The sequence below is a fragment of the Teleopsis dalmanni genome, chromosome 2, assembly GCF_002237135.1.
Source record: "Teleopsis dalmanni isolate 2A chromosome 2, ASM223713v2, whole genome shotgun sequence".
NCBI lineage: Eukaryota > Metazoa > Arthropoda > Insecta > Diptera > Diopsidae > Teleopsis > Teleopsis dalmanni.
The window spans coordinates 116407233-116434237 of NC_051847.1; the positions used below are offsets into that span (position 1 = coordinate 116407233).

The following is a 27005-nucleotide window of genomic DNA, read 5'->3' on the forward strand; positions in this document are numbered from 1 at the left end:
TAAGAGTGAGGAGGTAGTTTTACTGGAAAATATTTTTTAAGCAGTGCAACGTTAATTTTATTACTAAGGAATAAGAGGTCTATTCCGTAATCTTAAATTAAAACAAAGCGAAAGAAAAATTATATTATATTTATACTAAAGTTTTTCATAAAAATAATTTTTTTTTGTTTTATTGGAGAGACGAAATTTGAAAGAAATGTATGGTGATGTGAGCTGCAAACACATCTAACCGCTTCGACAAGTTAACATGTTGGATTCTTATACATGCAGTTGATATTCGAATAGAGCAGAAAATGCTCTCATACAATTCTCAATCTCTATTTCTCATATTTTAAGCTAGAGCACACGCACATTATTTTGCTCATATTACTTTTGTGCACACTTATGACAGAAATTTATGAATGCAATTGCTTAAAGGGGAAAGGCGAAATATGATAGAAATTTTTTGCGATATGAGGTGCAAACTTATGAGCACAACTAACGACTATAGTAGCAAAGAGAAGCAAATTAATTGAGTTTTCATAGACAATTGTTTTATAAAATATATATATGAAAATGTAATAAATAATATTAATTCTGGATGTGAAGATATTTAATAAATTTATATATATAATTTGACAATTTGCAAATTATGTTAGGGTGTGGACCGCACACCTCCGCACCTTAGAGCAGTCGTCACTGATGTAGCATCGTTCATATCATGCTTAAGTTTAAAGTAATAATTACTATTGATTTAAAATTATGATACCAGCTCGGTTGATGTAACTCGGTAAATGTACATGCCATTAAAAGCCATTTTTCAATTCATATAAAAATGTAGTAACCTAACCTAAAAATGTGGTGAGTTCGTTAATTGTATAGTAAACATAGAATATTGCTATGTTTTTGAAGGATTCAAATATTATTTACAGATAACGGTCTGGCAACACTAAGAGTTTAACAATAAACAACAACAGCTGTTTGGACACCTGATAAGAAATCCATTTCTGTTTGAAGACGTAACTTATTTTTTTTATTTATAACAATTCGCATGATTTTTCAAAAGCTTGTGCGTGAAAGGCGGTGTGCATGAAAAGTAAAAATAAATAAACGAAAACAAAATCGAAAAGTCAGAAACCAGTTACAAAACGGGGCAACTGAGAAGATTTGAAAACGTTTTTTGAATTCGTTTCGCTGAACGGAAGCAATTCAGTTCGGAGAGAGTGGAAGCACGGCGTGGACTGAGCGTATGCATAAGTCGTTTGGAATTCGGCAATTAAAAACATTTGCTCAATGAAGAAAAAAAGAAAGTTTACACGAAATTGTTTAAAGCCAATGCTTTTTGGTTTGTTTGCACACAAAAAAATATTTCGATGCAGTTTAGCAGCTGAAGCGCTGCTAAGTATCACGTCGTCCGTGGCAACTAAAAGACACTGAAGAGCGAAAAAAACGGAAAACTTAAAAGTAAATAATTGTTAATTATTTAAATTTTACTTTAAACGAAAAATGTTAGTAGTGCAGCGTAAAGGAGTGCAATTTAAATATTTTTAACCTCTTCTCACTCAACATGTTTATAGTTTGAACCAAAGATTTTAATTTCATTTGGAACTTTACGATTGTAAATTAAAAGTAAGTGAATTAAATATTTTTTTTATTAATTTTTCTTAAAAAATTCGTGAGTAAAAGTAAAATAATATAAACTTATATGTGTGAAGTTGCTGTATTTTAGCGCCCATAGCAGATATGTTTAGGATACGATGTTAGAAGTAAAAGTCTATAGGTCAAAGAATGCAATCCATTTTTTGTATACAATATTTCAAACAAAAACTTAATATCAATTATTAATAATTACACACTATAATTAATTAATACTTATATCTTATGTTGAGATTTTTCCGAGTTAGTGCAACTGGGCAGTTTTACTCTTTGTCAGTTAGCTGGGGGGTTTCTACAGTGTCCCTCCCTTCTCTTTTACTAATTTTTGTATTCACTACAAGTTTCACTGATTATTCGATGACTGATCTAAGATCTCTTAATGTTGTTGTTGTTGTTGTTGTAACCCGCCCGGACCTGCTTGTGAAGTCTCTTTGAGGAGTGGTTGAATGGCGCTTGGTCGTCTTCGACAAGTGGCTCCGGGACGTAGACCCGGTCGTTCTTGGAACCAGAATCATATATGTATGTGTGATTGGAAACGATACATTATAATTATGGAAGTCAGAATTCTTTGATACTTTAAATTCCTTTCATAAGTACAACCTTATTTCAAATAATTATAACTAAAAAAGTTTGAGTTTTAGCCTTACAATTCGGAAGATTTCCTTTTATCTTGTTTTGAATATCCAAATACACACCACTATTATCATTCTCATTCATTTTATTATTATAATAAGGGGCAATAGTACATCATAACATTTAAAATCTACATATAATATTGTGCTATTCTTAAAGAAAATTCCTTTTGTCCATAAAAAATTAAGGCTTTTAAAAAACCTCAGGAAATATATAATAAACCATTTAGTGCAAGAATCCAAAACTCAGTTGGTTTAATGAAATCAGGTTAAGATGCGGATACAATCTCACGGCACTAGCAGAACAACTCTACATTTAACAAAACCTACAATAAAAACATACCCTATTAAGATAACAGTGACCTATCTAACTCAAATTCGTTTAAACTAAAGTATTTGTCAGCATTTCACCATAAGTTGTTTATATTTCACAAAACTTCACAAACAATGTATGTTTGATATATATTAGTGATGATGCAACCTAATAAGTGGTTATCTCACAGCAAGTTTCGACTCTTATAAAGGAAGTTAAAAGGAAGCCATCTTTTTAGTAAGCTTATTAGCTATTTCATTACCATAAAATTTGTTGTAAACATATAACATAATCTGATATAAAATTCTAAAATTCTTCTATATAAATACAATGGTAAAAAAGTAGCATTCTGTCAAAAACTTTTATAATATTAATAGACTAAAGATAAAATCATCTTCCTTGGTATAAGCTGCCTTTGGTATTTGCCATGTAAAGTCAATAGTGATATTAAGATCTATTTTTCGATAAAATTAATACTTACGTCTGAACGCAGTTGATCAATTATTTCCAGGTAAAGTTATAAGTGAAGGTTCAAATCTATTAATATTGTTTGTGAAGGTTTTGAAATGAATGGAAAAAAAAACAACTGGAGATTTAGCGAATAACACAAAATAATATCAGCTCCATCTGAACACCTTAATTTTAATGCAAAAACTTTTGTTCTTAACTACCCCACACTAAATGCATATATTATTATAAAAATATGAATTATTAAACAGGGGTTTTGTTCTGAATAGGTTGAATAGGTTTTTTTATTTTTTCTTTTCTTTTCAAGTCATGTATATATTATAATATATTTTTAATTCTATAAAAGTAAAATGTGAATTTTTTTGAAAATGTGAATTAAGCACAATGCCTTTTTTATACAAAAAAAATTAATATTTTATTATATAATAATATTATATATACAAACTTTATTATTATTTAATACGTAATGATTCATTTTCGAAATGTTTATAGCTTTTGAAAATAAAAAAATTAAAATAAATTAAAATTGTTACGATTGGGCTTCTGTTAATTTGAAAACAAAGTTCAAAAAATCATCTCATAATAATTTTATTTAAGAAAACAGATTTTAAAACGCTTATCAACTCATCACATCACGAAAGTATCTTTATTACCAATTAGACCTCCCATATAGAGGCTATACTTTGGCAGAAAATAACTGATAAGTGCAATTGACAGAACAGTGATAATAGTTCATTATTAAATAAAGGTTCTGAAATAATACATAATTTTATCGGTGATTATAAAATAATTTTTTAACATCGCTTTCTAATATTATATATCATTATTTTTACTTTTATCTATGATTTACAATTTAAAAAAAAAAGAGTATATAAAAAAGATTCATAAAACAATTTATAATTGTTTTCACGGCTGCACACATATGATTAGTAATGAGTTTTATATAATAATTAATGGATTCGTTAACCACGACATAACATTTAATAATAGAATAATAGTGATTAATATTTATTACCCTATATAATTACCCATACCAGTAGATTTGTTTATCATAAACTTACTTGGATCTTGAAGCGTCTACGCAGTTCTAGTGCAGTACTCACTGTAACCCTTTTATGGGCACTACTTGCACTTGAAATTAGTGACATCTAGAATACATAATTATTGTTTAATTTCATTTTTACCAAATATTTAATCTAATGTTGATAAAGTAATATATAATTTTTATAATATTTTGTGTTATTGCGCAAATTTCGTACAAAATCTTGAATTCGATAATAAAGTCTTATAATAATTAAATAGTGTTAGTAAATAAATATATTCTACATTAATAAAAATTTATTTGACAATAAATTATGTATACATAAACAAAACTTGCAATACACAATAAGTGCATAATTAAGAAAAAAAACTGGTAAATTTGTAAAACTGTTTTTAAAGCATGTCTTTGGTCGGTTATTCCGAGCATAAAGTATAAATTTATAACAACAAATATACAGTTTGCACTACGTCCTACAATGACGGTACTTCCAAAATTTTACAAAGTTTAGTATTAGAAGATTTAATCTATATTGTAATTTATTACAATAAACATTTTTTATGATTTAAATACTAATTTTATTACAATTAAAGTGGTTATTAGTACTTAAATTTTACACTTAATGTATTCGATAAAATATTTAAAAAATACTTAATTGGTTTCAGCATAAAATATAAATGTGTATATTTAATGTATTTATATATATATGAAATGTATATAAATATATTTTATGTATTTATATTTCTTTTTTTATGCAAAAAATGATGTTAAGAATTAAAAAAAAACCTTTGTTATTAATACTGTGTAATTAATCCGATTAAATATCGTGATTACCTGTGTGTTTAGAAAAAAAAGGATTTTCAGTTTATCATAATAATTGAATATCAACTTGAGCGTAATATTATTAAATCAAGTTTAAAATGAAATTCTTAAATATATGTAGGAAAATTTTTTAAAAAATTAAGACAAAATCTTGAAAAAATGTATATTAAAGTAGTATAGCATTTAAATATAATGCAATCAAACTTCAATAAATAGTTAAATTTTAACTTTTAATCATAAAGTTGTAAATATGACTATACTATTTTTTTCTCTAAACATCAGATGAAGTTGTTTTTTCTCTAAACATACTAACAATCCATATAACGACTAAACTTAATTTTGTATCAATAACTCTCTATTAATCTGCTGAGTTCAGGATCTTTATTACTATGCTTTCGAAGAAAATCATTTTACGCTCTTCTTAAAAACATTTAAAAATATTTAACTTACAACACAGCTTACTCTAGAATAGCGCCTGCACGGAAATTAGAATATATACGTATATAGTATCATTTATTTTGCCAAATCTTTATTATATTCTGCAAATTTGTGATCTCAGGGCATTATTCAATGATCTTGCTGTTGCATTTTTTCTCAGTCGATTAATGCGTAAAGAAAAAGTGAGAGTTTTGTCATCAGTTGTAAGTTTAGTTCAGTGATGCATGGTTCCTATAAAACCTTTCTTCAGTATTTCTGTTATAAATATCATTGGTTCTAGATTTAATATAAATTTTAATGTTTTGTTTAGTACTATTCAAATAGCGCTATTCGCCTACTCTGATTTCATAAGCAACACTGGTTTAGATATTTCAAGTTATATTGGGAGTGTAAGTCAAGAAGGGACCCACTCTCAATTCGTAGTTGCAAATAGTTGAAAAGTGGTATAACCACTCATATTTGTACGGAAGAAATATTGACTTTCTTTGATAATGAACTTCGTAATACTTTGTATCTCTATTTGTTCATCCTGCACGATTTATTTTGCATAGATTCTTTGATTCCTTAAGTAGTTTGTTCCCACGAACAGTCATGCCAATTGATTAGGGAATCTGTACATAAATATAAATACATTTTATAGCATTTTAAGTTTATCAAACATTTTTAGACACTTTTAGGAACCTATATTCTTACATAATGGAAACTATGATTTAAAGTCTTCTGATTTCAATGACACATCCAAAAACCTGACAATTAGCAGACGTCTGCTATATAAGCGACTTTACTTGAATGTTAAACACAGTTAGATTGTCTTGTAAACGGCAGTCGTGAAAAATATATAAATGTACATATAACTACATAAAAAGGTTAGGCGTTTTCTTTAATAAATCATATCACAATTGTGAGGATAGTTCAGCAGAAGTGAAACAGATTTGTTCCATTGATGACTGGCTTAAATTAACACAAGGAACTTTGCAACATTACTTTAACGTACTACATATAACAGTTCTCTATGTGAAAAATTTTAAATTTTATCAGAATACTAGGCTTCTGAGTCTTTCAATCATATACAAACCTATAAACCAAATAAACATTTCCAAAGACAATTGATGATGAGTATTTGGCAATACTCGAAACAGTTGTATGGTTAGACAAAAAATATGTATGGTTAATTGATTAAATAAACCATTTAATGGTTTCTTTAGGATTATTTACGGATTTCTATTAAAAAAAGATTCAATCGTCATTTAAAAAATAATTCTAATTAATAAATTTTTATTTTTGTATTAAAGTCCGCTGAAGGGCTGAAGGTTATTATATACATAACATATGTATGTAATTCCTAACAAAAAGACTTCTTGATAACGGAAAATTATGAAAGATATTTAAATTTTCTATTATTTTTATTATATTGGATTCGATTTAAAAAATATAAACAAATCGATTTATGTTATTGACCACACTAATTGAAAAAGGAAACTAAACTCAGGGAATGGCCCCTCCACTACCTGTTTATTTCCATAAATTTTAACGGAATCTGTGTAAATATTTCACACTTTTATTTAATTTTAAGTTAGCTTTAGTATGTATTTTTGTACTCGTGATATGTATGAGATACATACCCATCCCAACAGTAGAATAATAATTGCGTTTATTACGAATACAATATTACGAATACTGAATTACTCATCAAAATTTTATTTAACATAGAAATAAAATTTTATGTCTGTATTTAGAATTATTTTTTATTTACTTCTTATATATAGAAATAGCTTATTTTGAGAATACATTAAGAAAAATTATTTTCGGAAAATTTTACGTCAATAGTTTGATTTATATAGATAAAATAATACTATAACTTTAATGGACTTGTTTAAAACTTAACTCATTATCAGCCGAACACATTATATTCATATTAACCAAGAATATTCAGTCAATTTCCAACTCTAAAATAAGTCGAAAAATCAAGTGACCATGTGCTTGAGACTGACACCAGATAAATTCCCATAATAACGTAAGATAATATTTTATAATCTATTGGGTGACTAAAGTAAACTACAAACAATTTTCAACTTTATAACTTTCGATCTGGTGGCATATTTCATTATTGTCCGTATTGCAGTGATAATGTGATTGCGCGAAAAATCACAAATAGCTATTGTTAGAACCCTCGAATACCTCAGTGTAAAATAATCTTTCATGCCTCGACCCAAAACACGTTTTAATGAAACTGACAAAGTTATAGAACGCAGAAAGAATTATATCTGCGGTAAACGTGGTTCCAGAAATTGAGGATCAAATAAAATAAAAGCAGCACTGCTGATGGAAGATCAGTAGAAGACAAATTGTTACTCATCGTAATATATCGAAAACAATAATGGAACGAATTCTCGAGAGTAAATTAAATGTGATGGCTTACAAAGTTTACAAAAAGGTTAAGTTCCAAATGATGTTCAAAGAAATACTAGGCTAGATAGTGCGAAGAAGGTGTTTTACTTGCAAAGATGAGGTTAATTGCTAATTATCTTCCTTTCTCATATGAAAAATATGATCGAATTTAAGCAACTGTGGTGTTAACGTAACTGTTAATGTCTTACGCGAAAAAATTTGAAAAAGTGCTTTGAAATCTTGGACTAGTAATTATTTCGATGAAAGGGGAGTGAATTTATCAACAATTCTACACCGATATACAAAAAATGTGCCAAAATGAATGGCTAAGATAGAGCAATTTACATTTTATTTCAACTATATAGCCATAGAGTAGTCTTCGTTAGATGACTACTCTGTATAGCGTATTTTACATACTAACCAAGAAGAATGGTTCTGTAAGTCCTTTATACATCGATTGTCACCGAAAAGAGCGCCACAATATCATCGCGTTAAAGGCAATGATATCGGACTATGACGTCCAATAATTTATGTGGTAAAATAAATTATTAAATTCAATGAAATTAAAATTTTAATTTTTAAATTTAATTTTGATTTTTAATTTCTAATAAATGGACCATGGAGCAATTGGATCATTCTTTGCGTAACTGGTCTCCTGACAATAGCAAAAAATTAGAATAGTAAAAAATTCTGAAACATCATTTTATCGAATTAAATATTCCAATTTAATTCCAATTTAATTGCAAATTATTTTTTGACAATACGATTAAATATCATAATATTTTTATCCATTATACATTCTACATTCTATTATAGGCATAGAAACTCAATATATTAGAATATATATTAGCTTATATATTATATTAATATATTAGCTTATATCTAAATATCTAATACATATAGATTATAGTTATGGACGAGATCTTTTAATCGCATTTATGTGTGCATAACAGCAATAGTTACTAATTATAATATCAAACTCGCTACAAGATTAGAGGGATAAAAAGAGTAGTACTAATTATAATATAAAACTCGCTACAAGATTAGAGGCATAAAAAGAGTAGGCAATCGTTATGTTTAGCTGACGACATTAGATCATAGCTTTAAGAAAATAATGTATAAAGTATGGATAATTATCGTAAGTTATTAAATTATTAATAAAGAAAATACTAAATACTACTACTACTAAATACTACTACATATAGCTTATAATATATCTAGTATATATTAGATATTAGAATATCTTAGAAAGCGACGTAAAATAAGAGGTTATACTAATACTAATATTAAATTATCCAAAATATATTTGTCTAGTTGTTGAAAATAGTGTTGAAATCAAGTATATAGAGATACAAAGTGCAGATAGAGATTTTGCACAAATATCATTTTTCCTAATATAAAGAATCTATTTGAGAGAAATTGTCTATTGCAAAAATATTTTTACCTAAAATTATAAACAAAAACATTATTTTAAATGACCGCATAATCATAGTAGCAGATAAAAAAAATACATTCAGACTAAAATGATTAACTGACATAAGTCGAGTCAGAAATACTTCTGTAATTTACTAAAAAAAATAAAGTAGAATTTTGGATCGCAAAATTTCCCATAAATTTCATCCCGAAAAATTAAGCTCACAGTAAAAAATGAGCGTTAATTTTTGGCACAATTAATAGTAGTAAAATTCTGAATCACGGTAAAGATCAATCTGTATCTGTATAAAGATCTGTATGTCACAACTTATGTAGACGACTCACATGACTGACTACTTCTGAGAGAAACGGTGATACCCTAAGAATCATGCTAAATCCACCCTGTGAGGAACTACGCATATTTTCCCTGCTATATTTTGTAGTTATGGATTTATCGCTTTGTGATTCAAGGTGGAATTTCAACTCAAGGCCTATATTTAAGCTACTTGTGATGACAGTAAACAATAGCAAGTTCTTGAAGAACTTGTATTTAATTGTTATTAAAAGCTCTTCTAATAGTCAGTTATTATCTCTCAAATTATTTATAAGCTGAGGCAGTAAATGCTTGCCTTTGAGTAACGAAAAACTGTGTTTTAAATTACTCGTAAAAACTAATTTTAAAAACTCTAGCGTGGCTAGTAGAAGCTTAAGTAAATAATAATTTTATGGGTTGGTAGATATTTGTGCCTGAACATTTCAAAAACGCCAACTGTGCAGCGCTCGAAATTTCAACATAAAATTACAGGAAAGATTTTTTGAATCACAACCGTGAAGCTGCGCAGGGCTTACGACTAAGTCAACAAACTACTTCACAAATATATTGAAATCAATTTGTATTGGCCAACTTCTACAGTTGTACGCACGAGTAGTACGAGTAGTACGAGTGCGCAACACCAGCCCAACGACTGCAGCAGCGCCAACAAAAGAAATCACTGAAGTAACGCACTGGCTTGAGCTTTGATATTGTGGCCACCATTTAAATGCCACTCAAATACGAAATTCGTTGTTTGTTTGTCTGCTCTTTAAATTTCATTTATTTGCGCTGGCTTTGTTTGCTTTTTATGTTTTATGCCAACAACAAAGAAATGTCTAAATTTTACTATCTTGCTATTTTGATTTATTGTCTATTTACAGAAATTCCATTGTAAAAAGTGAAAATTACGAAGCAGATTTGTTTGGCTTTTCATACTACATGCCATCATCGCCGACACCAGTATAAACAAAACGATACATCTATCCTAGACATCTATCCAACACCGATACAACAAGGAATAAAACACTCTAATAAACATGACCCCTCAAATCACAACAACGAGTGCAGTGCAAACGCAAACGGGTAGCGTTACCACGTCGATACCCACACAAGAGTTACCGAAATCGCCCACCAAAAGACGCACACATAGCACACAAGAACAACTGCAACAAATGTTTTCTGGTGGCTTGGCAGCGGCCATAACACGCTCAACAACTCAACCATTGGATGTCTTGAAGATACGCTTTCAATTGCAAGTGGAACCACTGAGCAGCAAAGCTGGTGATAAATCAAAGTATACCTCGCTCACACAGGCTGTGCGTACAATATTCCGTGAGGAAGGTCTGTTTGCCTTCTGGAAAGGTCATAATCCAGCACAAGTACTAAGTGTTGTGTATGGCATAACTCAATTTTGGAGCTATGAACAGTTGAGTTTGTTTGCCAAGCAAACTGTATTCTTTAAAGATCGACCGAATTTATCAAACTTTTTCTGCGGTGCCATAGCAGGCGGTGCTGCAGTCATTATAACGACACCCTTAGATGTGATACGTACACGTCTAATAGCGCAGGATACCAGCAAAGGATATCGCAATGGCACTCGCGCCGTCACAGCTATTATACGCAATGAAGGGGTCACTGGCATGTATCGTGGTTTATCATCAGCCTTACTGCAGATAACCCCACTGATGGGCACTAATTTTATGTTCTACCGCTTGTTCAGTCAATCGGCAACTAATTTTTTCAATGTAGACGATCGCAGGTGAGTTTAGAAAGACTACCATACACTTACTATATATTTTATTTAATACTATTATTCTCTTTGCTAGCAAATTACCAACCTGGACGCTGCTTATTATGGGTGCTTCGTCGGGGATGTTGTCGAAAACTATAGTCTATCCGTTTGATTTAATAAAAAAACGTTTACAGATACAGGGTTTTGAATCGAATCGTCAGACATTTGGGCAAAACATACAATGCACCGGTGTGTATAGTTGTTTGAGTCAAACTATTAAACAGGAAGGGGTACGTGGTCTCTATAAGGGTGTAGCACCTACGCTACTGAAATCAAGTTTCACAACTGCACTTTACTTTAGCATTTACGACAAGCTCAGACAAATCCGCTGGTCATTTTAGCCTTAAATTACACTTATGAAATAGTTTCCAGCTTTAAGCAAATTTTAAATTATTTACATATTTGTTAGCCTATATTTTTTGTTATATATTATATATATTGTATATTTTCTTATAAATATATATATTTTTATATTATATACAGTGCACATTAAATACTTACTTGTATATTTCGGAAAATATTTATAAGTATGGAAGACAGACAAAAGCCGCATTTTTATTTATTTTTTTTTTTTTTTTTTTTTTTTTGTGATAAATTTATTTATTTACTTTTAACTGAAATATTTTGTGTGTTAATTAGTGTTTTATAAATAGTTTTCTGTTACTTCTGAGTTGCTCATTAAGGAACTTTCACGGTGTTGAATTACTCGTGAAGTATTCCAATGGCACAAGAATTACTTTTACTTTCATAATATTTTTCTTATAAATTAGAAGTTTCATTTTATCAAACTTACTTTATAGGTTGGTTTGTATTCGAACGATCCACAGATTAGAAGTCGAAAGATCTTCGCGATCTTACAGTGGAGGACATAAATAATGTTGCCAACTGTTAAATAAAATTTTTGAATCTTTTATTAACAAATTCACTTGCTGTGTTTATATTAGAACTAAATCATAAACCAGCTGTAGAATAATTGAATTAATTATATTTTTAATTTTTATTTATAAATTTCCATACTATTCTGTTTGTGGTGGCATTATTTGTTGCATGGTTTTATATTATTCTTTCTTGTGTATAGAACCTAATCTAGGAACATCATGCTTATACTAGGAAAGTCATGCTAATGATACTCCACGAGTCCCACGGGCGAGACCAATATTTTGTGAATATAAGTTGTGATTTAACGTCAAATTTTTCAGAAGGAAGTGACTATTATATTTAATAGAAACAAGTATACTTCATAAAGAGGTTTTTTCGAACAGTAGTGAACTACAGCAACAAAAATTCTTTTATATTATACCCATCATCAGTGATCTTGAAAATTATTTCTTATATTTAATTATTAGTAAATAATTTTTTGAGACTGCAAGTACCAGGAATCGAAATTGTCTTGCCAAATTTTTGTATATTAAAATATGGAGAGATGAGATACACTATAAAATTAAAAATTTTATTACAAATGAAATTAAAATTTTTACTTTTTAAATTCTCGAAAGCGAATTTGTAGAATAACATAGGATAGCTTCTTTGTAAAAAGTACCAGGATGGGCGCTTTACATATAGTAAGTAAACAATATGCATAACAATGTCTCTACAAAAAGAATAGCTTTGAAAATAAAAAAATAGGCAAACTCCAAAAGTCAACTTTCAATTCGTTAAACTTGTGTTTCCAAATAAAGCTGTAGTTTAAAAGCTCGTTCTAATTTATTTGCTATTCGAAAACCCTCTAAATGTTTGCTTCTTTAGCTTCTTTGTCGTCATATAAAGAAAGCGTAGCTTTTTCAGCAACACTAAAACTTACTTCAATATTTACTTATATTATTTATATATGAAATATTTTTTGAATGTTCGTTTCTTCTTCTTATATTATGACTTAAATTATATCAAAAATGATTCAAAAATGAATTTATGATCGTTTAACTAACGCACTTCATAAACCAGAAAAGTCTTCGATCAAGTATTCAGCTGGAATATGGACTTCTAATAACACTCTCTTCAAAAGTTTTAACTCTGATATGATGATATGAGTAGAGCAGGAAAAGAGCACGTCGTATGGTATTATTGCCTTCTAAGCAAGCTGAACGTGTACATTTTTCCATTTTTACGATTTTATCCTCAAAAAAAGTAATATTTTCTTCAAAAACACATTGACTTTAGAACCTTTTTTAATTTATCTAACGCAAACTAGGGACACAGTATCAAGAAAATAACAAATCCTCAAAACTCAATTTCGATGTTCTTAGATGATATTTTTATTGCATTAATTTATACAAAAAAAAGGTCTACAAATTCAATGGTGAAGATTTATAAATATTAGAAAATAAATGTCTACAAATCTTTTTAACTTAGCCGTTCTGAGATAAAGACCAAAAAAAACCTAAAGTGCTAACTTCTCAAAACACTTACCAGAAGAAAAAATCACAAAAGTGAGGAAGAAATTACTATAAATCTCTCCAAACTTTATCGTTCCGGTAAACCAAATACATTGCTTTTAATTACTTTATTCACTGACTTAAATTAACACAATTGTTAAAAATTAGTTTTTCCGAGCGCCCAAAATAAGTCTTTGACAACTTGACAATTGTAAAACGTATTGTAAATATAACAAAACTGCTTTATAGTTCTATGCACTTGATCTAGTCGTAGCCAAATGAAACATGTATTGATATTATTGTACGTATTGTGTTTCAAAAAAAAAAAATTAGAAAAAGTTAGGGGATCTTATACAGCACCCTGGAAATCAATTATAATCCCTTAATGGATTCACAATATATATCTTAAAGCTTAATTTCATTACTTACCTTATCAAGGTTTATATCTTTTATTCAAGATACTTCCGTTTATGTGAAACTATATAAAGTCCTTATTTTGTAAATAATTATTTCCATAATTTAGAAAAAGCCTAAAATTAACTTTAACATATACATATATATTATTCTCGTTAATTTTGGCAATATAAAACTCGAGTACTTGTCAGTTTTATTAAAACCAAATACCTAAGTACCCATATTCTTAACAACACTAACCTGCATCACCGGCGACGCTGCTGCGCTATTTTTATGAAGTTTGAAATACGAGTACCGAATATAATATTTATGGAATGATTAAGGTTTTTAACGATAAAAAGGAATTGATCTATCTTAATCACGAAACACTAATTGAAGACTCATACGTTGACTACAAACTTAAGCATGAGTTATTCAATTTTTCTGATAAAAAACCTAAACATACAGAAGAAGGTACCAACGACAACTTGGCAACAAAACCAGACGTTAAAGAGAATAATAAATTAAAGCGAACAAAATGTATTTGTTTGACAAACGAAATGTCTGCCCTGGATCAAGATTGCAAACAATTTCTCGCAAAACTAAAAACAGCAATAACATTCCCTACATTTTCTTCAGAGTGTGAACTCCCACATTATTGGGATGAAGCTATGAACTTTCCTAAATTTCATGGTGAAAACAATACAGGTATATTCCAAAGTTATGCTCTTAACAGGAGAACATATTTAATACCCTCAAAAAGTCGTTTTTTTAACTACAATGTAAATGAATTGCAGCGACTCTTGCCGGAGCTATGTCAATTTGACTTGATTGTGATAGATCCACCCTGGCGAAACAAATACATACGACGTCTGAAACGAGTACGACAAGAATTATCCTACCAAATGCTTTCTAATGAAGAATTGCGCAATTTACCTATTAGTCAATTAATACATAAACATTCACTTGTTGCTATTTGGTGTACGAATTCTAGCCAACATCAAACAGCGTTGTTAGAAGAGTTTTTACCGGAATGGAATTTACAATTATTACATGTTTTAAAATGGTTGAAATTGAATATTAATGGTGAACCAATCAGTTCTATTAGCAACGCTGGCCAAAAACAGCCGTTCGAGATGTTATTTATTGCCCGCCATCAGGAAGCGGATGTAGATTTTGCAACCTCGATAAGGCAAGTGGAAATGTTGTTTAGTGTGCCTAGCATTATACACTCGCACAAGCCACCATTGTACGCTTGGCTAGGAGAATATTTGCAAAATGAACCCAAGTGCTTAGAAATATTCGCACGTTACCTGCAACCTTCTTTTACTTCTATCGGTTTGGAAGTACTTAAGCTAATGGATGAACGCCTTTACAGCAAAACATAGTTCAAAAACTCGTATATATATTTTAGTATGAGATAATTGGTTGCATGTTTATTGTTTAAAGCAATACTTAGAAAATACAATTTTTGTATGTTAATAAACAAAAAAAATAATATGACGGTGTAATTAAATTATTTAGCTTTGTTCTAGTAAAACATTAGAAATGTTAAGTTAAATTAGTTTTATATAAAAGGCATGATTTATGATTTATTATTATTCGTGTCCTTGAGCAGCAGCTGCAGGATTTGTAGGTTCATTACCACCCCGTTTCTTTGAACCTGAAACTATGTCATCAATGCGCAGCAAGAGGATAGCTGTCTCGACTGCAGTCTTGTAGGTTTGCATTTTAACCGACAATGGCTCCCATATACCTTTTTTATTCATGTCAACAATTTCACCAGATTCGCCATCGATGCCCCAAGCACATACACTATCTCCTGTACATTGAATATAAAATTGTCAACATTAAAATAACACAACGCTTTTAAAGCATAATTTAGTTACCTGAGTGTGAAGCGTGCTTTGCACGTAACGCTGTCAAGGTGCGAATTGTGTTAGCACCACAGTTTTGTGCTAACGTACGTGGTATGATTTCCAAAGCTTGTGCCACTGCAGTATATGGTCCCTTCAACTGCTTGCGAGATAGTAATTGTGACACTGCCATTTCTATAGCACCACCGCCAGCAACTAAACGTGGCTCTAAAACCAGATTCCTAGCAACGTTCAATGCGTCTTGTAAATTGCGTTCTGTTTCATTTAATATATCCTTAGAAGCACCACGTAACAAAATTGTGCAAGCCTTAGGGTCTTTGCAGTTAGTAACAAAAGTAAAATACTCATCTCCAATTTTCTTAATTTCAAACAGACCAGCACCAGTGCCTACATCTTTTTCAGTCAATTCTTCTGTGCGGTTGACAATAGTTGCACCACATGCTCGTGCTAAGCGAAGATTATCTGTTTTACGCAAACGTCTTATCGCTGTTATGCCGGCTTTAAGCAAATAGTGTTGTGCCAAGTCAGACACGCCCTTTTCAGTGAAAACAATATCTGGCTTAACTGCAATGATATCAGCGCATACGCGTTGCACAAATTCTTCCTCAATTTGCAACATACGAGTAAAGTCCTGGTCACCAATGATCTCTACATTAGTTTGACTCTCGCCTTTTTTGTATTCCAAAGAGCAATCTAGCAACACAATACGTGGATTCTCAATGTAACGACGCATTTTTGGGTGTGTGACATCCTTATTAATCATAACACCCTTTAATACACAGGACTCCTCGATACTACCACCTGGAATTTTTTCCACTTTCGCGTAACTAAAAATTAAAAAATTATAATCCATCATAAGTCTGCAGACCATTATTATTTTACCGTTTGATATCAACTTCTAAACGTCCATTCTCCGTAAGTTTGACTGTATCAACTGCATCTAATGCAATTTTAACAGCCAGTTCAGACCATTTCCCAATGAATTTTGTACCAACGCAGGACTTAACAACGTCAACAACTTTGTCTTTGTTATTAGCATCTAATGGTATGCTCAAATCACTTTGCAAGTGGTTTATAATGTCTTCCAATGCCTCACGATATGCACGTATGATAACTGTAGGATGAATTTGTTGCTGAAGAAACTGCTCTGCAGCTGCTAACATTTCGCCAGCTAATACAATAACAGATGTAGTGCCATCACCAACTTCTTCATCCTGAGTTCGTGCAATTTCAATCATACTCTTTGCTGCAGGATGTTGAACTGTGATTTCACGTAGAATAGCATTGCCATCATTTGTCATTACAATACCACCCATCGGGTCCATAAGCATTTTTAACATAGCCTGTGGACCTAGACAAGTGCGTATAACATCAGCAATAGCCTATATTTTTAATTAAAAGAAATAAAACATTCATATGAACAAATACAGTTGTATAGAAACGCATGCCGAATGAGTCACACTCACCCTTACACACTTACCTTTCCGGCGTTAATATTCTCCAGCTGCACCTTGCGACCGGATTCTCTTTTTGTGTTTTGACCTATTAGACAAATAATTACATACAATAGTTTTTCTAAAACGTAAATATTTATATTTACTTAAAACAAGTATAGGCTGAGCTCCACCAAACATTTTAAAACAATTTTAATTAAACTCTTTTAACGAAAATAATAGAACTCGTGCTATGCGTTGTACCGCGGCTGCTGACAAAAGATATGAGAGAATGACGTGAGTTATTGAGGTTATGAAACGTACCACTGCACCGTAATGAATGTCAAAATTACAGCATTTGAGATGGAAAATAAATGTTTACATGATAAGCATTCAGTATGAGTGAGCGGGTTAGATAGTATTCATATTTTGGAACTATGTTTATTGAGTAATTCCAGAAAATTCCTCACACTGAAAACTAAAGTTTTACAATTACCTTATATATATACAGTAGTGCTTATATTATTATGTTTTTTACATTGTTTTATACCATATGTTACTCCTTAATTAAAAATTAATATATAGTAATAGAAAGAAAATTAGTAACAAAATAGTTAAATAGCAATTAAAGTAAGCAAAATGAAGGCACATGTTAATTAATTACATTATTCAGAAAATTTGACATCGGATGTCACAAGATTATAGTCACTTAAAAATTATTATTGGTTCTAATCATGCCAGTAGATGAGTTCCAGTGTTTGTGTGACCGAACGAATTCTTGACAAATCAAAAATGTGTTTGTCATACCCATATATCATGGTTATATGGAATTTTTGTTCCATACAGCTGATTTCCATAGAATCATGTGAGTAGATATTTCTGTATTCATAATTAATTTAGTTTAATTAATTTATATTAAACCATAATATCCTAAGTTTTATATAAAATATGAATACAAGCAATGAATTGTAATAACCAATAAATCTATGTATACGTATAAAGTGTTTACTTGCTATAAAATGTTTACTTCTTTAATTTGCAAAATACTTTTTAAGAATGTTGATTTTAATGTCAAGTACAAAATATGTTTAAATAATTTATTATGTAGCTAATAATTCTATATTAAATAAACCACTACGGTTCCGATATTCGACAAGGTTTTATAGTTAAATTAAAAATCAATATTGTAATAGGTTTATCAATTAGTAATAGATAATTATTAATGTGAAATTAAAGTTTTTGTATCCACTGCACAAATTCTTAAAAAACTCAAATTGTAAAATTTTTTAAGGTGTACTGAGAGCACATAAGAAACACAGCTTCATAGCATTTTATTTAAATTGACATTTAAAGAGAGAATAAAATTTATTTACATGCACGTGCGTGCCGGACACTTGTAAACTATTTGGAAGAATCGTTTTTTGTTTTACAATTTACGCACTAAAATGTCTCTTTTAAGAATTAGGTAACTTTCCTAAATTATTTTGTGTAAATAATTATTTAATATTTTATGTTTTTAGAAAACCTAAAACCCGCAAGGGTAAAAAGGTTTTGTTGGCGAGGGAACCACAACTAATTGAACCCACCAGAAATATGCTTTTCCTTGACGGTCGTAAATGTGGGGGCGATGTTAAAACATGCATGAAAGATATGCAACAATTAAAAAAGCCTTTAGTCAAAGTTTTAAACAGAAACAATGATATCAATCCCTTTGATGATCCAACATCTTTAGAATTGTAAGTACAGCAATTCGTCATATTATTAATTGGTTTTAACGAACGATATTATTCTTATACATACCTTTAGCTTAACAATGAAGAACGACTGTGCCCTATTTGCATTTGGTTCAACAACAAAAAAACGCCCAAATAATTTAATACTCGGGCGCATTTTTGAAAATGAGATTTTGGATATGGTAGAGTTAGGCATAAAGCGCTACGGTGCTATGGCAGACTTCAAAACAGATAAAATTGGTACCTGCGTAAAACCGTGTTTAGTTTTTAACGGTCCAAAGTGGAATCAGACAGAGGAGTTGCGTCGTCTTCGTAATTTATTGATAGATACATTCCAAAAGGACAAAGTTGACGCGATACGTTTACAAGGCATTGAGCATGTAATGGGTTTTACTTGTACTGATGATATGACAATTATAATGCGGTCCTATAAAATACTCCTAAAAAAATCCGGTCAAAAAACTCCACGCATCGAGTTAGTAGAAATTGGTCCAGGCGCTGATTTTTCCATAAGACGTACCAAGATTGCATCAGAAGATCTATACAAGCAGGCTAGAAAACAACCAAAGGAAATGAGAGTAACAAAGAAAAAGAATATCACACGCGATGAGCTTGGTAATACGCATGGTCGCGTACATTTGGGTAAACAAAATGTGGGCAAGATTCAGACAAGAAGAGTGAAAGGTTTGAAGAAAACACCAGAAGAAAAACGAGCAGATCGACAGAAAAAAAAGACGCTATTAAAAGCTGCTGCAAAGGAAGCAGTAGCAAACGCTGTTTAATAAAAATACATTGAAATTTCACATATTGCACATGAATGCTAGACATTTATTTCTTAAATTAGATATAGTTTGGCCAATAAAATAATTTTAAATGCTACCACTTGTTTACTCTGCTTTATTTATTACTTAGACATGACTAATGAATTGCATCCACAATGTTTTTGATACGCCTTGTTTTTGATTCCAATAATGCGTCCTCGAGTGTATGTATTATGTGCACCAAACTCGATAAATCTGTTTGCACTAGTAAGTCCTTACGATTTCTACGTTCATCGGCATGAGTGAGTATTTTGTGTTTACTTTTCTCTAACAAGTCCCTGTTTTCATTTTTAGGTTCAGTGTGTAAGTAGAATTTCATAGTAACAAATATATTGCTTTGACGTAGGAGACTGCGTGAAGCAACACGCACCTCCAAACGCCACTCGAGGTGTACAAGACGGTAGGCACGTATGTTTGCTGACTTAATGGAACCTTCTATGAATCCACGCTTACTAGTAACAAACTGCGACAGAATATCTACAGCTTCTTCGCTGAAACCAACATCCTGCAGAAAATTCATGTCGCTCTCGCTAGCATTCGCTTTTGTTGCATCAATTAGTAAGGAAATTAATGATTCTATTGCCTGTTTGACCGCGGTGGGATTGGAGGCGTATTTCTTCGCTAACTGTTCATATCTTTGATTATTGGTGTTAGCCTGTTCATTAGTTAAGTACTCGAAAGCCGATTTACACATTTGGATTATATCGTCCGACGATTTTTCCCGCAAAAATGCAAGATGTTCTTTTTGTTCATTACTTAAAGAAATAGGCATTGTTTACTATTTTCAAATTAAGTGTAATTAATGTAATTAACAAAATATCTGACAGCTATCGAAAGCATAATTGTTATGGATGTTGCCATATTATTTAAAAAACAGAAAAATCAATTAAAATTGATTTTAGGTGTGACGCATAGTTCTGCCACAAACTACACCAACTGTTGTACAGAATTATTATACACAACATTGTGCACTCATGATATCTCTTAAAAAATTCAAACTAAATCTTAAATATTATGTAGATTGTAGTATAATAAAAACATTAATCAAACAATGCGATTAAAAAAATTTATGAAATAAGGTACAGCACAGTTTATTTGTGAAATTGTTGTTACATTGAAATACGTAGTATACATTGCCAAATCTTTCAATGATATTACATCTTCTTGTCGAGAAAAGGATAAATTCAAAAATCAAACATAAATGGCATCAGTACTTTAATAAAAGTAAAAAAATCAAATATCACCAATAATAGGCCTATTTCACGAGCTACTTGTAGTAACTTTGAATAACACTATACATACAAATGCGGTTCACCAGCAAATATTCGAGTAAATGAGAACATCTGAGAGAGGGTAACATCCCTGTCGAAATTTGAAAATGTCTCACAGACTTTACTTTACATTTTATTTCAAATAAAATTTGTGTAAAATGTGAATCAGTTGTTTTGGTTTGATTTTAAATTTTTTTATTTTTTATTTACGCGGCACTGGTGTTCTCACCAGACTTTACACATAAGCGTTCCATAAAAATCGGTGTAAAGAGCGTAATTTGGCACTTTATTTGTATTACACTCTCAGTTTGTACTTTATTTGTGTTTTACTTGAATTTTACTACGAATAGCTCGTGGAACAGACCTAATATATTATTCATTACATTGATCAGATTAATCAAATTATGTAGCTAAATTCATTAGTAATTAGTTAAATGATATTTGTATGTGAGTCTTAACATTTAGTTTGAATTATGGCCATTAAAACAATTAATTATAAAATCAATTTTAAAATTCAAATTAGGTGAAGTAAGTCTCCAAAATTTAAGGAGTTTACCTTAACTTTCAAGGTGTTTCCACATAACTCAAAAGCAATATTTTATCAAAAATTAAAATTTATTTAAAATTAACATTAAACTGCTTTTAGTTAGTTTAAAATGATTTTAAGAGCCTTAATACAAATCTAAAGATTCGCGTTAATGGGGTGATAACCGTACAACAAAAATGCGAAGATCAAAAAGCGATTTGAATATGACCAGTATTTTACAACTTAAATTTAACCAATCTGGCACCATTTCAACTGAGAGCCATTCAGCTGCCATTCAGTGAGTGAGAGTTAAAGCAAATAATTAAATTGTTAAAGACTTTGTTTATATTTATAATGTTTATTTAGCAAATAGTACATAAATTGTTTATAGTGCAAATAATAGAATGTATAATGGATTTTGATAGTCCTGATGTGGAAAAAGATTTTCCCGGTTTGTATGCATCGGAAAGTGTCGATGGTAAATCAAAAAAAAGCAAAGAAGAAAGTGATTGTAAGTAAAATATATTTATTTATAAAATATTTTTTATATAAAAACTAATTTATACTAATGTGGTATTTTGTACAGATAGTGAAGGTGACCATGAAAAGGTCAGTAAAAAGGACCTACTTATTGGCAGACGTAAAGAAAAGAAGGATAAGGGCAAGGATCGTGGGTATGCAGCATTAGAGGGTGAAAGTTCTCCAGAGGAAGAATTGGAAGCTAAGTAAGTATTTAATATTTAAATAAATCTGTGCTAATTAGCTAATTATACTAAATATTTTTAGGAGCCCATCTAAGTCAAAGAAATCAAAAACATTTAAATTTACCTCCTCTAAAAGTAAAGAAAAACGTGAAAAATCCCGTGATAAGGAAAAATTGGATAAGGATCAAATACAGGACGAAAAAACTAAAGAAAAAGATAAAACCGAAAAAGATAAAGAAACAAAAAAGAAAGATAAGGAGCGTAAAGAAAAAGAGAAAAAAGAGAAATCGAAGGATAAGGAAAAAGATAAAAAGGATAAGAAAACAAAACAGCTAAGTATAGCTTCTGAAGAAGTACTAGAACTGGGCGATGCACAACCTGTTTTTGGTGTGTCGGTTAGTTTAGCTACTGAGCGAAGTCGTTGTCATGATGGCATTGATTTGCCGTTAGTCGTACGTGACTGCATCGATTATTTACAAGAAAATGCACTTAAGTGCGAGCAAATTTATAAAGTAGAAACAGTTAAAACGCGGCTACAGCATTTCAAACGCTTATACAACAATCGAGAACGTCAACCTGAAACCGATGAGTTGGACATGCCTACAGCATGCGGTTTACTTAAACTTTATCTTAGGTAAATGTTACAAAAAACAATATATTTATGAAATAATTATTTGTTTATTTCCATAGAGAGTTACCTGAGCCAATTTTAACCACTGATCTTATTGCGCGGTTCGAAGAAGTAGCTGCACACCCCCAAGTAACTAAACAACAAGAGGAGCTACAACAATTGCACAATCTATTGCCAAGCTGTAACAAAACTCTTCTATCTTGGATATTATTGCATTTTGATGCAGTTATACAAAATGAAATGCACAATAAAATGAATGCTCAATCACTGGCTATGCTGTTAAGTCCAGTATTGCAAATGTCGCACCGCTTACTAGTAACACTATTGTGTCACTGCCCGAATTTATTTGCAGATGTGCATCTTATAAAGTGAGTATATAAAAAGATAAGAGATGTGTAAACATCTGCTTTATCCTAAGATATTTATGAGTTGAATATGAATGAGATCAGAAGCATTGAGCTTTTCTTATCTTATTTAGTAGATAAAAATTATTTTGAGTGAAAAAATAAAATACGTAGATTTGCAAGTCGACAGACATGGCTACATCACGTAAAAGTAAACGTTTTTCTACGCTTGTTAAGTTTTTTATTAAGTAAAAGAGTGAATAATTTTATGTTTCGATAAAAAAAATGTTTTATTTTTAGATATGTACCACCCATTACATCATCCAGTCCTAAACTACCCGATAATCCTGATGAACTGCAAACTGAACTACGTAAACAAGAAAGTCTTTTAGCACAAATACATGCTGAAATGAATGCTGGGTTTGTGTCCAAAAAGCGCGAAGAGCAACTATGGGAAGTGCAACGCATTATTACACAACTGAAACGTAAATTACGTGGTTTTGAAAAGAAACAAGAAAAATCCATTGACGAACTACAAAGTGTACCAGTTTCGTGCGATACAACCGATGCCAAAGCAAAAATAGCTTTAACGAAACAAACCAAACTAAGCTGTTCTGATGATGAACCAACTAAAGCGATTTGCACAATGCACTCAAATGAATCCGCAGAAAGTACTGAAGCCAAAAATACACCGCAACAAGAGATAATTGATTGTATGCCTATAGCAATACCGGAAGAGAATTTAAATGATGCACTCACTGAATTAACAATTGATGACAAACGACATCCAGACGGCTTGTATATTGATGAAGAGACCAAGTTTCTAATGGTACCGAAAACTCACGCGGATTACGAGACACTGCTGCGTCTACAATTAGAAAATCAGGAGTTGATTGCTTGGAAGACACAATTGCAAACGCGTATAAGTGCTGAACGTGCTGAAATATTACGGCTAAAACAACAGCTGCAGAGGCAGCCAATAAGGCGTACCGCGGAAGAACATATCAGTGAAAGTGATTGCGAGAAACTCATAGGCACTTATATGCGCGAAAACAAATTACTCGAGCAAAAGAAACTGATATTAGCGAATGAAATATTTCAAGAGAATAAAGATTTAATTGGTCTGCAAGTCGAACTACTCATGAGGCAATATCAAAAATAATTTTAAAATGTAACAAATATCGAGATTATTCACCACATTTCATATATATATTAATACTCTCAAAATGATACTATCACTTATTATTATTATTAATATTTAAAAAAAATAATTTAAAAAATATCTTTTTATGTTATATTAACGTCTAACGAACAAATAAATTATTAATGTTTTAAAATACAAATTTGTTTATGTTTTAAATCCAGATACTATTGTTTATAGATCTAATAATCTTTCCATTTAGTACGTAAATTAAATATATGTTTATTTTCTACCTAATGCAGTGCCGAAAATAATACACAGTTGAGTCTCTTATAGAGTATGATACTGGGCTTAAATATAAGGAACATAAATTTATTTCGTTGTCGCAAATAGATCCCTTACATCTCCATCAAAACCACACCATATAGTGATCACTAATATAAGCCAAAACTAAGTGAAATAAAAAAGTGTGTTTATAATAATTATTATAAATATATAAAGAGAATTGCTTTTGACTAAAGTTCTTTAAGGAAAAACTTTGGAGTGAATATATTTTCCTCAAATATATAGTATCTTTAATATGCAAAATATTTTAAATGATTGCAAAAAACACCAACAACCCTAGCGTGGTTGTTGTGTTACCCCGCTGGGACCTAAAAGCAGATAACATAAAAAGTTTTACAAGACAAATACATGTGTTACGATGTGGTTCGATGATGGTTGAAGGTAAGAGCGGAGGAGAATAAGAGCGAAGAGGTGGATTGGGGATGGGTGGTATTTAAATTGAAATCAACCCGGGGCCAGATGAAGAAATATGGCAACTTCAATGGAGTGAATCCAAAGGTCGATTAGACGAATGTTTGTGCGCAGTGCTGCAAGAGAACAGTTGAGCGACATCATGGGGGATAGATCTGCAGTTTGGGCACACATTAGAGAAATAGACGTGTTTATCCATGACAAGTAACTGTTTAGCACTTGGCTATATGCTGATCTCAATTGAGCTAGGACAGTTCTACTGTACGGGGGAGTGGCGTTCTTCCTTCACTAGGAAAATTGTACTTACAGGAACAATTGGAGCAGCAGAATAGATAATAATTTTGCTAAATTCTTTCTCTCTTATTCAAATCAGAGGACAGAGAAATATTGCCGAAGCCGCTTTCGGAGACGTCTGTCCTTAAAGATATCTTATATTATATAGCTATATCAACATTGCAATTCGAGGCAGCGAGCATAGGACTTGCGAGGCTGACATCAGAAAAGCTGGAGCAAGTTGGACTTGTTGGCAAATTCGGCAACCCTAACTGACAACTATTTGTTAAGTGCACCAAAAAATGATCCGTCAATTTGGGATGTCAATTGCAGGCGTCTCTGATCAGCTGGTGGTTTAGAAAACCGCAGACGATAATGAGCATCCAAATCACCCAATACGAAACGCAAGTCCCCATAAAGAAGGTGAGAAATATCTGTGGTGTACATACAGTGGCTCTCAGCTTATTTCATCCAACACCAATTTTAAAATTCTTTACGCTATTACTGAAAAACTATGTCATCGATTGAAAATATTTAAATGGTTAAATGGCATTTTTAAGGAAAAATATTTATTATTTAATTTAGAAACTTGAAACATACCGAAAATATTTGTTTTTATAAATAATGAATATAAACTATAAAAATACTCCTATTTTATTGCCTCAGCTTATTTCATCCACAAAGAAATTGCAAAGTCAATACTTGGTATGATACCCTTTCGCTTTTATCACTTTGTCAAATCTCTTCGGCATTCAACCTACAATTTTTTAGGTTGTTTTTGGGTTGTTTCTAGGGCAATTTTCATCCACTCTTGTAAAATAGCCTTTTTTAAGTTTTCTTTGTTGGAAATAGTAGTTGCCGCATATCTTGTTCCAATATTGGCAATAAATTATCAATGACATTCATGGCTGGGCTCTGCGCTGACGGTGCTCTGCAAAGTGGAGGAACTCAAATTAAAGAATTTCGCAATATTCCGCTGAGGTTGACCGTCTTCAAAATGGGTTAGCACCATTTCTGTGTGCTCAATTGTACTGCGTCATCCCATTTTTTACAAAATTACTTATTTATTATTAATTATCCATTATCACACAAAAAATTTATTTCATTTGGGTGGAAATACTTTAAAAATATTACTAAAAAAATAAATATATTAGTGCACCCCCAAAAGAAAATTTGTATAATTGTGGTAGATTAAAAACATGTCGCGAAGTCGAACAAACATTAGCCGCGAGCCGCAGTGGTCCGGGGACCGTGCTTTGAACAGCCCTGTTCTACATAACATGGGCCCAAATGATTTATATATATATTCACTAAAAATAAAACACAGCTATTATATGACATATAACATAAAACAAGTTAATTTCAATTTATTGAATGCTTAACATAAATTTTTTTTCCACTTTCTTTCGCTCATGGTTATGTTTGAGTGCCGAAGTGTATACCATACATTGAATTTTAATTTAAAATTTATTACCAA

General features: G+C 31.0%; 6 protein-coding genes across 9 annotated transcripts; 4 read left to right on the top strand and 2 right to left on the bottom strand.

Moving 5' to 3' along the window:
* Positions 1-643: 643 nt before the first annotated feature.
* On the top strand, positions 644-11791 carry LOC119678942 (mitochondrial thiamine pyrophosphate carrier-like). 3 transcript variants are annotated; one of them, XM_038091062.1, is made up of 4 exons: positions 644-840; positions 892-1608; positions 10343-11220; positions 11288-11791. In XM_038091062.1, the coding sequence occupies exons 3-4, from the start codon at positions 10499-10501 to the stop codon at positions 11592-11594; spliced, it is 1029 nt and encodes a 342-aa protein (XP_037946990.1). In that variant the 5' UTR covers positions 644-840; positions 892-1608; positions 10343-10498; the 3' UTR covers positions 11595-11791. The 3 variants fall into 3 exon arrangements, with proteins under 3 accessions (XP_037946990.1, XP_037946989.1, XP_037946991.1); XM_038091061.1 differs by having other exon boundaries at positions 912-1608; XM_038091063.1 differs by having other exon boundaries at positions 912-1443.
* A 2822-nt stretch (positions 11792-14613) lies between these two features.
* LOC119674978 (N(6)-adenine-specific methyltransferase METTL4-like) lies at positions 14614-15685 on the top strand. The gene is made up of 2 exons (XM_038086134.1): positions 14614-14726; positions 14816-15685. The coding sequence occupies exons 1-2, from the start codon at positions 14709-14711 to the stop codon at positions 15404-15406; spliced, it is 609 nt and encodes a 202-aa protein (XP_037942062.1). The 5' UTR covers positions 14614-14708; the 3' UTR covers positions 15407-15685.
* Positions 15425-17747, bottom strand: LOC119674977 (T-complex protein 1 subunit gamma). Of its 2 annotated transcripts, XM_038086133.1 has the most exons (6): positions 17653-17747; positions 17496-17597; positions 17376-17437; positions 16778-17277; positions 15908-16722; positions 15425-15840 (listed from the first exon to the last, which is right to left on the bottom strand). In XM_038086133.1, the coding sequence occupies exons 2-6, from the start codon at positions 17527-17529 to the stop codon at positions 15617-15619; spliced, it is 1635 nt and encodes a 544-aa protein (XP_037942061.1). In that variant the 5' UTR covers positions 17530-17597; positions 17653-17747; the 3' UTR covers positions 15425-15616. The 2 variants fall into 2 exon arrangements, with proteins under 2 accessions (XP_037942061.1, XP_037942060.1); XM_038086132.1 differs by lacking the exon at positions 17653-17747 and having other exon boundaries at positions 17496-17635.
* Positions 17748-18487: 740 nt separating this feature from the next.
* On the top strand, positions 18488-19940 carry LOC119674979 (ribosome production factor 2 homolog). Its single transcript, XM_038086136.1, has 3 exons — positions 18488-18793; positions 18849-19064; positions 19135-19940. The coding sequence occupies exons 1-3, from the start codon at positions 18774-18776 to the stop codon at positions 19841-19843; spliced, it is 945 nt and encodes a 314-aa protein (XP_037942064.1). The 5' UTR covers positions 18488-18773; the 3' UTR covers positions 19844-19940.
* Positions 19902-20726, bottom strand: LOC119674980 (COMM domain-containing protein 2). The gene has a single exon (XM_038086137.1). It carries the CDS (start codon positions 20652-20654, stop codon positions 19980-19982), a length of 675 nt encoding a protein of 224 aa, XP_037942065.1. The 5' UTR covers positions 20655-20726; the 3' UTR covers positions 19902-19979.
* Positions 20727-21969: 1243 nt separating this feature from the next.
* LOC119681613 (ralA-binding protein 1) lies at positions 21970-24580 on the top strand. Its single transcript, XM_038094855.1, has 5 exons — positions 21970-22190; positions 22266-22404; positions 22466-23017; positions 23074-23382; positions 23659-24580. The coding sequence occupies exons 1-5, from the start codon at positions 22091-22093 to the stop codon at positions 24518-24520; spliced, it is 1962 nt and encodes a 653-aa protein (XP_037950783.1). The 5' UTR covers positions 21970-22090; the 3' UTR covers positions 24521-24580.
* Positions 24581-27005: the final 2425 nt, after the last annotated feature.

What these genes read in the sequence shown, in the direction of transcription:
- LOC119678942 (XM_038091062.1), top strand. Translation starts at nt 10,499, where the DNA reads ATGACCCCTCAAATCACAACAACGAGTGCAGTGCAAACGCAAACGGGT. An exon ending in TTCAATGTAGACGATCGCAG is followed by an intron (nt 11,221 to 11,287) that starts GTGAGTTTAGAA and finishes TCTCTTTGCTAG; the next exon opens with CAAATTACCAACCTGGACGC.
- LOC119674977 (XM_038086133.1), bottom strand. Translation starts at nt 17,529, where the DNA reads ATGTTTGGTGGAGCTCAGCCTATACTTGTTTTAA. An exon ending in TCAGCCTATACTTGTTTTAA is followed by an intron (nt 17,438 to 17,495) that starts GTAAATATAAAT and finishes TTTGTCTAATAG; the next exon opens with GTCAAAACACAAAAAGAGAA. An exon ending in TTAGAAGTTGATATCAAACG is followed by an intron (nt 16,723 to 16,777) that starts GTAAAATAATAA and finishes TTTAATTTTTAG; the next exon opens with TTACGCGAAAGTGGAAAAAA.
- LOC119674979 (XM_038086136.1), top strand. Translation starts at nt 18,774, where the DNA reads ATGTCTCTTTTAAGAATTAG. An exon ending in ATGTCTCTTTTAAGAATTAG is followed by an intron (nt 18,794 to 18,848) that starts GTAACTTTCCTA and finishes TTATGTTTTTAG; the next exon opens with AAAACCTAAAACCCGCAAGG. An exon ending in GATCCAACATCTTTAGAATT is followed by an intron (nt 19,065 to 19,134) that starts GTAAGTACAGCA and finishes ACATACCTTTAG; the next exon opens with CTTAACAATGAAGAACGACT.
- LOC119674980 (XM_038086137.1), bottom strand. Translation starts at nt 20,654, where the DNA reads ATGCCTATTTCTTTAAGTAATGAACAAAAAGAACATCTTGCATTTTTG.
- LOC119681613 (XM_038094855.1), top strand. Translation starts at nt 22,091, where the DNA reads ATGGATTTTGATAGTCCTGATGTGGAAAAAGATTTTCCCGGTTTGTAT. An exon ending in AAGCAAAGAAGAAAGTGATT is followed by an intron (nt 22,191 to 22,265) that starts GTAAGTAAAATA and finishes TATTTTGTACAG; the next exon opens with ATAGTGAAGGTGACCATGAA. An exon ending in GCAGATGTGCATCTTATAAA is followed by an intron (nt 23,383 to 23,658) that starts GTGAGTATATAA and finishes TTTTATTTTTAG; the next exon opens with ATATGTACCACCCATTACAT.